The 14264-nt window shown below is 37.4% G+C and overlaps 1 protein-coding gene across 1 annotated transcript in view; it reads right to left on the bottom strand.

Annotated features, from left to right (window-relative positions):
- Kif6 (kinesin family member 6) overlaps window positions 1–14264 on the bottom strand; it is a 417840-nt gene that overhangs the window by 326734 nt on the left and 76842 nt on the right. The window contains exon 4 of the mRNA XM_077801497.1: window positions 3965–4112. Coding sequence (XP_077657623.1) covers window positions 3965–4112 — 148 coding nt within the window. The remainder of the gene's footprint in view (window positions 1–3964; window positions 4113–14264) is intronic.

Raw genomic sequence — 14264 nt, 5'->3', positions numbered from 1 at the left:
CATGAAATACTCCTGGAAAAAAGTGTCCAAGGCACTATTTCAACATAATTGTTTGCATCGTAGCGTGGTTTAGTACAGGTCTCAGAGACTATCAACCTGAGACAGATTATAAGGCTGTTAGTCTAATTCAGTGTTTCCCAAAATAATCCATGAAATACTCCTGGAAAAAAGTGTCCCATGGTCATCATAAACACTCTGCTCCTCCCTGGAGGATTATCAGAGCATGATAAAGGCCCTAGAGATCCTTCAGCCATGTTGTGAGATCCTGTTCTAAAACTTTTCTGAATATAGCTGAAATGTACCAGAGATTATGGTTTGAGATCTTACAGTTCTGAGCTCTTAGCATCAGACAGAACTGGGTTTGAATACTGTATCTACTAGTTATAACTGAGTGATCCTTGATTATTTCACCATGATAATTAATCAGTGAATAACAGCTCTGATCTTGCAGAACTGTTGTGATGGAGAAATAAGGCTATATACTTAAAATCCTACCAAAAAATCCTTAACCATCACAGGAACCAAAGGACCATTGTTACTGCAGATATATCATTGTCACCGATTTTGTTTTATTTTATTTTTGATACTGGGGATTGAGTCCAGGGGTTCTCTACCACTGAGCTACACCTCCAGGCCTTTTCAATTTTATTTTTGAGACAGAGTCTAAGATGCTGAGGCTGGCCTTGAACCTGCAATCCTCCTGCCTCAGCCTCTTGGGTATCTGGGATTACAGGCGTATACTACTAGATCCAGCTTATCATGGATACTACTTTAAATTATTATGTCCATAAGCCTCCAAATGAAGAATTCAGTATGTGAATATAAAAGGAATGGAAAAGAAATGCAAAGAGAACAATTTATATGTTCATTTTCAGTGAAGAAATTATCTTCTTCCAGAGAGTTGAATAAATCATAAAAGTCAGGAAAATGGCAGGTCTACTGCTCTGAGATGATAGGGATAATGGCTTTGGCTCCTCCAGCTTCTGCATTTTCTGAACTTTTATTGGAATACACACTTAAAATTCATTGAGCTTTGTGGCAAGCTACCTTTCCTTATTACTTCTTTTTAGTGTCTAGGTTGCCAGACTGTAATATAACACACATGTGTCCCACAGACAGCCTCGTCTCCAGCCCCCAAACAAGTTTGAAACTCACAATGCTCAAAAATAATGAGCAGTGATTTCTAAAATAAATGGAATCAATTTTCTTCTCTAATCAGTGAAAATGGGACTGGGGATATAGCTCAGTTGGTAGAGTGCTTGTCTCGTATGCACAAGGCCCTGGATTGTCTCCAGCACCACACCAAAAAGAAAAAAAAAAATCAGTGAGAAAGTGTTCTTATCACTCTCACAGGTACTTCAGGACCCAGTATACCCTGGACTCCTAGTTTATCTTGAAATAAAGACTTTGCATAAGTCAAATGTTCCTTTAAGAATTCTACAGAGGCCTGGGGCTACAGCTCAGTGATAGAGCACTTGCCTAAGACATGTGAGACACTGGGTTCAATCCTAAGCACCACATAAAAATAAATATTGTGTCCATCTACAATTAAAAAAAATTCTAGACAGTTCCATTGGCCTTTAGTTCCTCTAAAGGCAATTAGCTGAAGACCTCTGAGTACCAGTCCACATTCCTCAGCCATATAAAGCAGACAAACTTCATGATACACTTTAAGTTGCCTGACTAATTTCACCACAGCCCAGTGTGATTATAAATGGATCTGCTGTTCCCCATCGTGAAAATCTGGCCATTTCCAAAGAGTTGCCCTGGCTATAAATTGGTCTGATAGGCTTTCTCCAAGTCCAGGAAGTTATTTAGGATCATTCAGAATAAAATGAGGTTTAGAGCCATGCCAATGACAAACAGATCTAAAACATTAAACCTAACAGATGTTGAGTACTTGGGAGATATTTAGATTTTAGAACTGTATTTCAGTAACCAAAGATGAAATTTTAAAGAAGTTGAAAACTATTTTCCATTAGTAGAGGGTTTGTTTATTCTGTTTAATTTAATCAGGGAAATTGGCTTCATTTGTTTTGAGTTTCAAAGGGTTCTCTGAAATTGGTCAGGGATCGTTCAGCCACATGCACTAACATGAATATTAATGGCTGTGCTAATATATAATAATTATCATGTACTGAGTATATACTGTGTGCTAGGAACTGGACAATATCTTAAATACCATCTGTCTAGCCCTCACAGCCACTCCATATAATGGGGACCTTAAGCTACATGCTGTCATAAGTGCACTTTCTCCAGCCTGCTCCAACACCAGTGATCTTTCCAAGACAACAGGCTTCCCGATTAGGCCACAGCAACAAAAACTATTAGAAACTACATTCCCAGTTTGTGAAATCTGGGAACAAAACAAAATTGTCAATGTCAAAAATAAATGAGTAAATGAAAAGAAGGATCTCAAATACGGCATACACGCTATGCTGAACTCTCTCTCTTCCACGTTTTCTGGCGTGCAGAGTTGGCATGCTTGAGCTAGTAAGAGATGAGCTGAACTAATGGATAATTGCTACTTTATGGCTGGCAATTAGAATTATGCAGATCTCAGCAATTTCTTCACATCTTTGCAATTCAAAATGCAAATAACATACAGTAGAGAAATTTTGGAGTGACTGTTACATTGACCTACTTAGGACATTTACTAAACAGAATTAATACAACCAAAGAACTGGGGAACTAGAAGGGATGCTGAGGACTCTCTAGTACAATTCAATCCCTACTTCAGAGTGGAGAAAATTAAACCCACAGAACCTAAATAACTCATTGTAGGGAATTTGCTTAAATATGACCAATAAAATAAAGCCAGTCTGAGCCACAGAGGAGTGTATGTAGTGGCAAAAAGCACAGAATATGGTAAGATAGACCGGAGATGAGCTCCAGCTCAGATCTTCCTAAGATGGACCCAGAGAAAAATATTTAAACGGAGGCTCAGTTTTCCCATAAAAAGGGGATAAAGATACTTACGTTGTTAGTTGTACTATATGTTGTATTAAATAATGATAAAGTATAAGGCACTTGGAGGAACTCAATAAATGACATAATAAAGACAGGGATGCTGGGCACAGTGGTGCACACCTGTAATCCCAGTAGCTCAGGCAGCTGAGGCAAGAGGATCACGAGTTCAAAGCCAGCTTCAGCAATGGCGAGGAGCTAAGAATTCAGTGAGACCCTGTCTCTAAATAAAATATAAAATGTGACTCAGAGGTTGAGTGCCCCTGAGTTCAATCTCTGGAGAAGGAAGGAAGGAGGGAGGGAGGCGGGGGAAAGGAGGGAGACAGGGAACACTCTTTATAAAACTATAATGTTCACTGCAATGGAATTTGTACTCTGGTGTACTACTTTGGCTTCTTTCTGGGAAAAAGTAAGAACTATACTATCCTTTTAGTGCTTTAGTAGCTAGAAGAAAGGTCTGCTTGGTTAAAAGACTATTTCTCAGTTTCTTCCATTTTTTTTTTTTCTGGTACCAGGGATTGAACCCAGGAGCACTTAAACACTTGAGCCACATCCCCAGTCCTTTTTATATTTTATTTTGAGACAGAGTCTTGCTTGGGGCCTCACTAAATTGATGAGGCTGACTTGGAACTTGTGATCCTCCTGCCTCAGCTTCCCAAGCGCTGGGAATACAGACGTGCACCACTATGCCTCAGTTTCTTAACGTGGAATATAAGATTTTAATTGGTAAGATGCATTATTTGCTCTTTTAAGCTCTGTGACTGTAACAGAAAGAACTCCCTTTGATCTTTTGCTCAGGTGTCAGTATTTTAATGAGAAGGACATTCTTAATTTCTACTTATCCAGCAAAATCTTAACCTTGCTTCAAATGTAAAGGTTGGAGCTATTATACAAAAATATTTTCTCATTTTGATATAATATAATATCACAATAATTTTTCTGTTCACAGTAAATTTCTGCTGAATCTATCAAATACAAAAGGAACTTAGTTTTATACCTTTTGTAACTGCTCAAAGATGTATGACAGCGTCCTTGGGATAATGCCTCTGTCACTGTAACGCTCAGCCCCACCTGTGATAGTGAATGTCTTGCCACTGCCCGTTTGTCCATATGCAAAGATGGTACCGTTGTAACCTGCCAGCACACTGCAATGAAGAAACAGCACACTTTTAATACCAAAATGACTACCTGCATTTGTATTAGATGACTTGAATTCTAATAGCAACCTTATTAGATTCTATGGAAAAGATATTTATAGAAATACCTACAGAAATATTTAATTATGTGACTATGTTTTACATTTTAATCCATCAATATCAGCACATTGATCCTTTTCTCTAAGAAAGAACATGTGATCCCATAGAGTCCAGTTATCTTAAAATATTGTCTTTGTATTTTAGTATGCTAGACTTGAATCAAAGAATATGTTGAAAAAAATATCCTGAGGAAATAACACTTGTAATTTGGCCCACTGTCCACCCGATGCCTGCTACCTCACCTGGTCACTTCCTAGGATACTAGAATACACACAGGTTACTAGTATGTACCTTGTAATGTGATTCCCTACTTAACTCTCATCACCAACTGAAAATCCTCCAGGAATGTCCCTCCTCTCCTATCTTGGAATGACTCTTTTTTTAAGAAGATGCTGGTCTATGCGTGTTCTTCAGCCCTGCAAAAAAAGCCCTTGATTGATGGAGGTCTCAAGAGCCCTGGATCATCTCAGCCTCTGCAGACCACTACCTATAACAAGACACTTCGAACAGTGTGCGTGACATGCTTCAGGCTTTCAAAAGTGGGTCTTTTTCTAGGCCACATGGAACAGTAAACTCTTGCAGCTTTACTCCCTTTTATTTATTTATTTTTTGTTACATGTGGCTCCTTGATCTCAAGATGTTTTCATCAATCTAGCCATGATGCTGTCGGCTAATGTCACCCACATTGTGAGTGGTTGTTTTCAATAGATGACTCCTCTGTGATCACTCCTCATAGTTCACGTTGGCACTCCTGCTCTGCTGCTGAGATCCTGTTCACAGTTCTTTCTAGGCCTCTTTATACCTCGGCTGCATGCCGAGCGACCAGTCATCACAATTCCCCTTCAAAACACACAGGTGTTGCCTAAGACTTTTTATGAAGTGGTTAGATAGGTTCATAGCATCTTATGCAACTAACCACCTAACAATATGGTTAACAAATTAATACATCTTTTGTTCTGTAAGCAGGTGATATTGATGCTTACAAATTGAGAGGATTCAGTACAGGGAGGGAGAAAAGAGATATTACTATTATGTGGTTCACCTTTCTACTTTTGAGAAACTTAATCATTTTTTTTTTCATTTGTCTTCACAGGAAGATAGTAGACTGTTGAAATTCTAAGCTTGTAAGGTGTTGGAATTACCGTAATGCATTTAGGTGGATGATTATAGAATCTTTCTCTTCAAGAGAATCTATCACCAACGAAACAGAAATGTCCCATTATCAAATCTCATTTGGATATATGGTATTTCTTGGCCATAAATGCTCTATATAAATGAAGTCTATAACTTTTAGTATCAGACCTAAAATGTTTTATTGATTCTGGATATAAAAATTTCTAAAATATATTAGGCATTACTATCTTGAAAAGTAATGAATACGGAGTAAAAATGAACACTTTCATTCTGACACAGATATGACCTTTGGAAAGTGAGTACTACAGCATGCTCCACTGGTACTTGCTGATTGTTATGTCTACTTTTTTTATACTTACATCTTCTTTCTCACTATCAACTGTTCCTGCCTACCTGCCTCTAATATGTGCTCTCCCTAACCTCATCTGCTGTGGGATGGAAAATTACATGGCACAGTTTCACAGACACTGTATGAAATTAAAAGGATGGAGGTTCTACCTTTAGATACTCCCATGCGCATTTATTACATTGCTACAATATGAAATTTTTTTTTTTTTTATTTTTTAGTTCTCGGCGGACACAACATCTTTGTTGGTATGTGGTGCTGAGGATCGAACCCGGGCAGCACGCATGCCAGGAGAGCGCGCTACCGCTTGAGCCACATCCCCAGCCCTACAATATGAAATTAAATAAAGAAATGACAACAGGCAAAGTTTATTTCTAGTTCCTTTATCTAGAGGCCCTGCATCCCAACTCAATCTTTGGATTGAGTGTCCATTCTTTATTGGGCCCCAGGTGTTTATATCTTCTTCTAGTCTCATCCGTCTTAGAGAAAAAAATAAAGAAATAGAAATGGTGGTGTAAGAACCTTTGACAATCTGTTCCTTCACAAGAATAATGATAGCAGTGGAAAAAATGGTCAAAATCGACTTTCTCAGAACAGAACCCTGGAAATTATCCAAAGGTACACAATAATCCAAGGAATGTTTATTTAAGAAAAACAGCTGAAACTCAGTAGAACAGCAGGCTCCACAGTTTTAGCTTGAAAATCCTCAGCCCTCTTTCCGCAGCTCCATGGTAGCTTTGAAAAACTACAGCCTCAAAGCCACAGGGGCTGTGAAAACCAACAGCCTAAATATCACTTCAGGGAGCAGAACAGGTTTGGAATTCCTCAAAACCCTATCCCCAAAGAACTCTTTTAAGCTCTGTGACTGTAGCAGGAAAAGAGGCATGAGACAGGAACTGTTGATGAAAACCTGTAATAGGTGTAGATACAACATTACAGAATTCTATAATGCTATTCAAAGGAATAAACAAGTTTAATAAAGCTGCAAGATACAAGACCAATTTACAGAAGTCAAGTGTATTTCTACACAACAGCAATGACCAATCTGAAAATAAAATTCAAATATAAGTTTTAGGAGAAGCTCATCTCTGAACTTTCTCACAGCTCCATGAAAAAGCTTCATTTACAGTATGAAACTTGTCTGTAATCTGACTCAGAGCTACTCAGGATGAGCAACTCTATCACCAGGCTATTTGTTGAGAACAATCCATGGAAAATATCTAACATCGAAGCTGCCTAAGGCTACAATACCATCAAGGTCAACAAGAAGGTGACCAAACATTTAAAAGAAAAATCTGTGAAATAAGATGTCTGTAAGGTGCTTTGAAAAGCTCTGACATGTTGCTTAGGACTTTAGAGGAGACACACACACACACACACACACACACATACACACATACGTTCAGGACTATGGACATGTCCAGAACACACTTGAGAAAATCCCTGAGACTCTGCACATGCTGGAAGTAAGGGGTAAGGCAGAGATACAGACTGATGGCTCAAGGCATTTAAAGAAATCCCTGTTCAATCATTAACTCACCACTAAAGTAATTGCACATAGATTTCAGAAGCTGCACATGGCAAACATAGAGGTAAATAAGGTGATCAAAAACTTAAAAGAAAAAAATCCATGGAATAAGATGGCTATGAGGGGCTTTGAAAATCACTGACATATTCAGATATAGACTTTACAAAATTAAACCGGAACAGACACTAAATAAACAGGCAGAAGAACAACAATAACACCTAACAACAACAATAAACCTTGGGGAGAATAGGAATCTGATTTCTAAGGCTGTCATAATATGGTACTGCTATAGTACTATATATACACTATAGACATTTGTTATATATAACAAATGCTCAGTTTTCAACAACAACAAAAAATTACAAGACACAAAAAGGAATAAGGAACTATTGCCCATATACAGGAAATAAAATGGAAATAGTCCTTGAGAAAGCCCAAATGTTATTTTAGCAGGTAAAAATTAAATTAGCTACTATAAATATATTTAAAGAATAATAGTGAAATATGTTTAAGGAATTAAAGGAATAAAAGAAAATTATGTCTCATTAAATTGATTAATGAAAAAGTAACTTATTTTAAAAGAACCAAATAGAAATTATGGGATTGAAAAGTAAAGTAACCAAAATTAACAGCAAATTTGACTTGGTATAAGAAAGAATAAGTGAGTTTGAAGATAGGTCAATTGAGATTTTCCAATCTCAGGAACAGAAAGGACAAAAAAATGAAGAAAAATGGAACAGAGGATTCAGAGACCAACACATCCATAATAGGAGTCCTAAAAGAATACAGGAGAGAATATTGAAAGAAATTATAACCAAAAACTTAAAATTTTAATGAAAATCATCAATCTATATATCCAAGAAGCTTGATAAATTCCAAGTAGAACAAACACAAAATATCCAAACCTAGACACATCGTGATCCGTCTGTCCATAAACAAAGAGAATCTTGATGGGAGCAAGAGAGAGTGACTGATCAAATACAAGGTTCTCAGTAAGATGAACAGTGGATTTCTCATTAGGATCCATGTAGGCCAGAGGTGATGGGATAAAATATTAAAAATGCTGAAAGTGAAAGATTGGTCTGAATTTCTTTTCAGAAATTGATGAGCTTGTCCTAAAATTTATATTTGAATTTTATTTTCAGATTGGCCGTTGCTGTTGTGTAGAAATACATTTGACTTTTGTAAATTGATCTTACATCTTGCAACTTTATTAAACTTGTTCATTCCTTTTAATAGCATTATTGAATTCTGTAATGTTGTGTCTACATCTATTATGGGTTTTCACCAACAGTTACTGTCTCATGCCTCTTTTCCTGATAGGCCTTAAAAACTAGAAAAGGAGCTCTAATCTATTTTTACCTTGGAGTCTGCCACAAAGAAATCCTCTGACCTACCTTATCTGCTAGTAGATGATACAACCCTCTTATCGAGATCCCTCCAGTAGATACTGGCCAACTGAATGGGACTGAATAGGAGTTGGGTTTCCCTCTAACCAACAGAGGTTCTCAGACTTTTTATATATGTGATCATGTCTTGTGCAAGTAGAGATAATTTAGAGCTTTCCTTTTCTTTTTTTTTTTTATTGGTCGTTCATAACATTACATAGTTCTTAATACATCATATTACATGGTTTGATTCAAGTGGATTATGAACTCCCGCTTTTACCCCGTATACAAATTGCTGTATCACATCAGTTACCCTTCCATTGATTGACATATTGCCTTTCTAGTGTCTGATGTATTCTGCTGTCCGTCCTATTGTCTACTATCCCCCCTCCCCTCCCCTCCCCTCCCCTCCCCTTTTCTCTCTCTACCCCTTCTACTGTAAATCATGTCTTCCATTTGTATTCTCTTGACTTACCCCTCCTTACCTCTTATATGACATTTTGTATAACCCTGAGGATCGCCTTCCATTTCCATGCGATTTCCCTTCTCACTCCCTTTCCCTCCCACCTCTCATCCCTGTTTACTGTAAATATTCTTCTCAAGCTCTTCGTCCCTACCCTGTCCTTGTTTACACTCAAAGGAGTCATTTGGTATTTGTTTTTTAAAGATTGACTAGCTTCACTTAGCATAATCTGCTCTAATGCCATCCATTTCCCTCCAAATTCTATAATTTTGTCATTTTTTAATGCAGAGTAATACTCCATAGTGTATAAATGCCACATTTTTTTATCCATTCATCTATTGAAGGGCATCTAGGCTGGTTCCACAGTCTTGCTATCGTGAATTGAGCTGCTATGAACATCGATGTAGCAGTGTCCCTGTAGCATGCTCTTGTTAGGGCTTTAGGGAATAGACCGAGAAGGGGAATAGCTGGGTCAAATGGTGGTTCCATTCCCAGCTTTCCGAGAAATCTCCATACTGCTTTCCAAATTGGCTGCACCAATTTGCAGTCCCACCAGCAATGAACAAGAGTGCCCTTTTCCCCGCATCCTCTCCAGCACTTATTGTTGTTTGACTTCCTAATGGCTGCCAGTCTTACTGGAGTGAGATGGTATCTTAGGGTAGTTTTGATTTGCATTTCTCTGACTGCTAGCGATGGTGAGCATTTTTTCATGTACTTGTTGATTGATTGTATGTCCTCCTCTGAGAAGTGTCTGTTCAGGTCCTTGGCCCATTTATTGATTGGGTTATTTGTTATCTTATTGTCTAATTTTTTGAGTTCTTTGTATATTCTGGTTATTAGGGCTCTATCTGAAGTGTGTGGAGTAAAGATTTGTTCCCAGGATGTAGGCTCCCTATTTATCTCTCTTATTGTTTCTTTTGCTGAGAAAAAACTTTTTAGTTTGAGTAAGTCCCATTTGTTGATTCTATTTGTTAACTCTAGCGCTATGGGTGTCCTATTGAGGAATTTGGAGCCCGATCCCACAGCGTGTAGATCATAACCAACTTTTTCTTCTATCAGATGCCGTGTCTCTGATTTAATATCAAGCTCCTTGATCCATTTTGAGTTAACTTTTGTGCACGGCGAGAGATAGGGATTCAGATTCATTTTGGTGCAAATGGATTTCCAGTTTTCCCAGCACCATTTGTTGAAGATGCTATCCTTCCTCCATTGCATGCTTTTAGCCCCTTTATCAAAAATAAGATAGTTGTAGTTTTGTGGATTGGTTACTGTGTCCTCTATTCTGTACCATTGGTCCACCCGCCTGTTTTGGTACCAGTACCATGCTGTTTTTGTTACTATTGCTCTGTAGTATAGTTTGAAGTCTGGTATCGCTATACCGCCTGATTCACACTTCCTGCTTAGTATTGTTTTTGCTATTCTGGGTCTTTTATTATTCCATATGAATTTCATGATTCTTTTATCTATTTCTACAAGATATGCTGTTGGGATTTTGATTGGCATTGCATTGAACTTATAGAGAACTTTTGGTAATATCGCCATTTTGATGATGTTAGTTCTGCCTATCCATGAGCAGGGTATGTTTTTCCATCTTCTAAGGTCTTCTTCTATGTCTTTCTTTAGGGTTCTGTAATTTTCATTGTATAAATCTTTCACCTCTTTTGTTAGGTTGATTCCCAAGTATTTTATTTTTTGGGGGGATATTGTGAATGGAGTAGTTGTCCTCATTTCCGTTTCAGAGGATTTGTCGCTGATATACAGGAATGCCTTTGATTTATGCGTGTTGATCTTATATCCTGCCACTTTGCTGAATTCATTTATTAGCTCTAATAGCTTCTTTGTAGACCCTTTTGGGTCTGCTAGGTATAGAATCATATCATCTGCAAATAGTGATAATTTAAGTTCTTCTTTTCCTATTTTTATGCCTTTAATTTCTTTTGACTGTCTAATTGCTCTGGCCAGTGTTTCGAGGACTATGTTGAACAGAAGTGGTGAGAGAGGGCATCCCTGTCTTGTACCAGATCTTAGAGGGAATGCCTTCAATTTTTCTCCATTCAGAATGATGCTGGCCTGTGGCTTATCATAGATTGCTTTTACAATGTTGAGGTATGATCCTGTTATCCCTAATTTTTCTAGCGTTTTGAACATAAAGGGATGCTGTACTTTGTCGAATGCTTTTTCTGCATCTATTGAGATGATCATATGGTTCTTATTTTTAAGTCTATTGATGTGGTGAATAACGTTTATTGATTTCCGTATATTAAACCAGCCTTGCATCCCAGGAATGAATCCTACTTGATCATGATGTATAATTTTTTTGATATGTATTTGAATCCGATTCGCCAGAATTTTATTGAGGATTTTTGCGTCAAGGTTCATTAGAGATATTGGTCTGTAGTTTTCCTTCTTTGATGTGTCTTTGTCTGGTTTCGGAATCAGGGTGATGTTGGCCTCATAGAATGAATTTGGAAGTTCTCCCTCTTTTTCTATTTCCTGAAATAGCTTGAAAAGTATTGGTGTTAGTTCCTCTTTAAAGGTTTTGTAAAACTCTGCTGTATACCCATCCGGTCCTGGGCTTTTCTTAGTTGGTAGTCTTTTGATGGTTTCTTCTATTTCCTCTATTGTTATTGGTCTGTTTAGGTTGTCTATATCCTCCTGGCTCAATCTGGGCAGATCATAGGACTCAAGGAATTTATCAATGCCTTCACTATCTTCTATTTTATTGGAGTATAAGGATTCAAAGTAATTTCTGATTATCTTCTGTATTTCTGAAGTGTCTGTTGTGATATTGCCTTTTTCATCCCGTATGCTAGTAATTTGGGTTCTCTCTCTTCTTCTCTTCGTTAGCATGGCTAAGGGTCTGTCAATTTTATTTATTTTTTCAAAGAACCAGCTTTTAGTTTTGTCAATTTTTTCAATTGTTTCTTTTGTTTCAATTTCATTAATTTCAGCTCTGATTTTAATTATTTCTTGCCTTCTACTTCTTTTGCTGTTGTTTTGCTCTTCTTTTTCTAGGATTTTGAGATGAAGTATGAGATCATTTATTTGTTGGTTTTTTCTTTTTTTGAGGAATGAACTCCAAGCAATGAATTTTCCTCTTAGAACTGCTTTCAATGTGTCCCATAGATTCCGATATGTTGTGTCTGTGTTTTCATTTAACTCTAGGAATTTTTTAATTTCCTCCTTGATGTCTTCTAAAACCCATTGATCACTCAGCAACCTATTGTTCATTCTCCAGGTGATGCTTGCTTTTTCCTTTCTTCTTTTATCATTGATTTTCAGTTTCATTCCATTATGATCAGATAAGATGCATGGTATTATCTCTACCCCTTTGTATTGTCTAAGAGTTGCCCTGTGACATAGTATATGGTCTATTTTTGAGAAGGTTCCATGTGCTGCTGAGAAAAAAGTGTAGCTACTTGATGTTGGGTGGTATAGTCTATATATGTCAATTAAGTCTAGGTTGTTAATTGTGTTATTGAGTTCTATAGTTTCCTTATTTAACTTTTGTTTGGAAGATCTGTCCAGTGGTGAGAGAGGTGTGTTGAAGTCTCCCATGATTATTGTATGTTGGTCTATTAGACTCTTGAACTTGAGAAGAGTTTGCTTGATGAATACAGCTGCACCATTATTTGGGGCATATATATTTATGATTGTTATGTCTTGTTGGTGTATGGTTCCCTTGAGCAGTATGAAGTGTCCTTCTATATCCCTTTTGAATAGCTTTGGCTTGAAATCTATTTTATTAGATATGAGTATGGACACTCCTGCTTGTTTCCGCGGTCCATATGAGTGATATGATTTTTCCCAACCTTTCACCTTCAGTCTATGTATATCTTTTCCTATCAAATGCGTCTCCCGTAGACAGCATATTGTTGGGTCTTGTTTTTTGATCCATTCTACTAGCCTGTGTCTCTTAATTGGTGAGTTTAAGCCATTAACATTTAGGGTTATTATTGAGATATGGTTTGTTCTTCTATCCATATTTGTTTATTGATGTTACTAAACCTGATTTGTTATCCTCTTTGACTACTTTCCCCCCTTTACTGTCCTACCTCCCATTGTTGGTTTTCAATGTTGTTTTCCATTTCCTCTTCCTGTAATGTTTTGCCAAGGATTTTTTGAAGAGATGGTTTTCTAGCTGCGAATTCTTTTAACTTTTGTTTATTGTGGAAGGTTTTAATTTCATCTTCTAACCTGAAGCTTAATTTCGCCGGATACACGATTCTTGGTTGGAGCCCATTGTCTTTCAGTGTTTGAAATATGTTATTCCAGGATCTTCTAGCTTTCAGAGTCTGTGTTGAGAGATCAGCTGTTATCCTGATTGGTTTACCCCTAAATGTAATCTGCTTTCTTTCTCTTGCAGCTTTTAAAATTCTCTCCTTATTCTGTATGTTGGACATCTTCATTATAATGTGTCTAGGTGTGGATCTCTTATGATTTTGCACATTCGGCGTCCTGTAGGCTTCTAGGATTTGGGATTCTGTCTCAATCTTCAATTCTGGGAAGTTTTCTCGTATTATTTCACTGAATAGACTGTTTATTCCTTCGGAATGGAGCTCTGTGCCTTCCTGTATCCCAATGACTCTTAAATTTGGTCTTTTGATATTGTCCCATAATTCTTGGATGTTCTGCTCATGGTTTCTTAGCAGACTTGCTGAGCTGTCTATGTTCTTTTCCAGTTGAAATACTTTGTCTTCATTGTCTGATGTTCTCTCTTCTAAGTGATCTACTCTGCTGGTAGTATTCTCAATTGAGTTTTTAAGTTGGTTTATTGTTTCCTGCATTTCTAGAATTTCAATTTGTTTGTTTTTTATTACCTCTATCTCCCTGTGAAATTGATCTTTTACTTCCTGGATTTGTTTGTCAATGTGATCTTTCATTGTCTGATTTTGCTGTCTCATGTCTTCCTTGAGACTCCAGATCATCTGAAGCATATATATCCTGAACTCTTTATCTGATATTCCATCTGTTGCAGCTATTACCTCTTCTAAAGTTGAGTTGACCTGCATTGCTTGTGGTCCTTTCTTTCCTTGTCTTTTCATACTGCTCGCGTTTCTTTCTGCTTGGTGCAACTGTTGTGTTTTGAAATTTACCCCCTATTTATTTATGTTGCTCTTGTATACTTGAAAAGTCTCCCTTGCAGGTGCGGGCGGCGGCTGTGCCCCTACTCCAATTGGGG

This window comes from Urocitellus parryii, chromosome 8, assembly GCF_045843805.1.
Source record: "Urocitellus parryii isolate mUroPar1 chromosome 8, mUroPar1.hap1, whole genome shotgun sequence".
In the NCBI taxonomy this organism is placed as follows: Eukaryota; Metazoa; Chordata; class Mammalia; order Rodentia; family Sciuridae; genus Urocitellus; species Urocitellus parryii.
The sequence above is the reverse complement of the archived record's forward strand: the minus strand, read 5'-3'. Positions and strand labels throughout refer to the sequence as shown.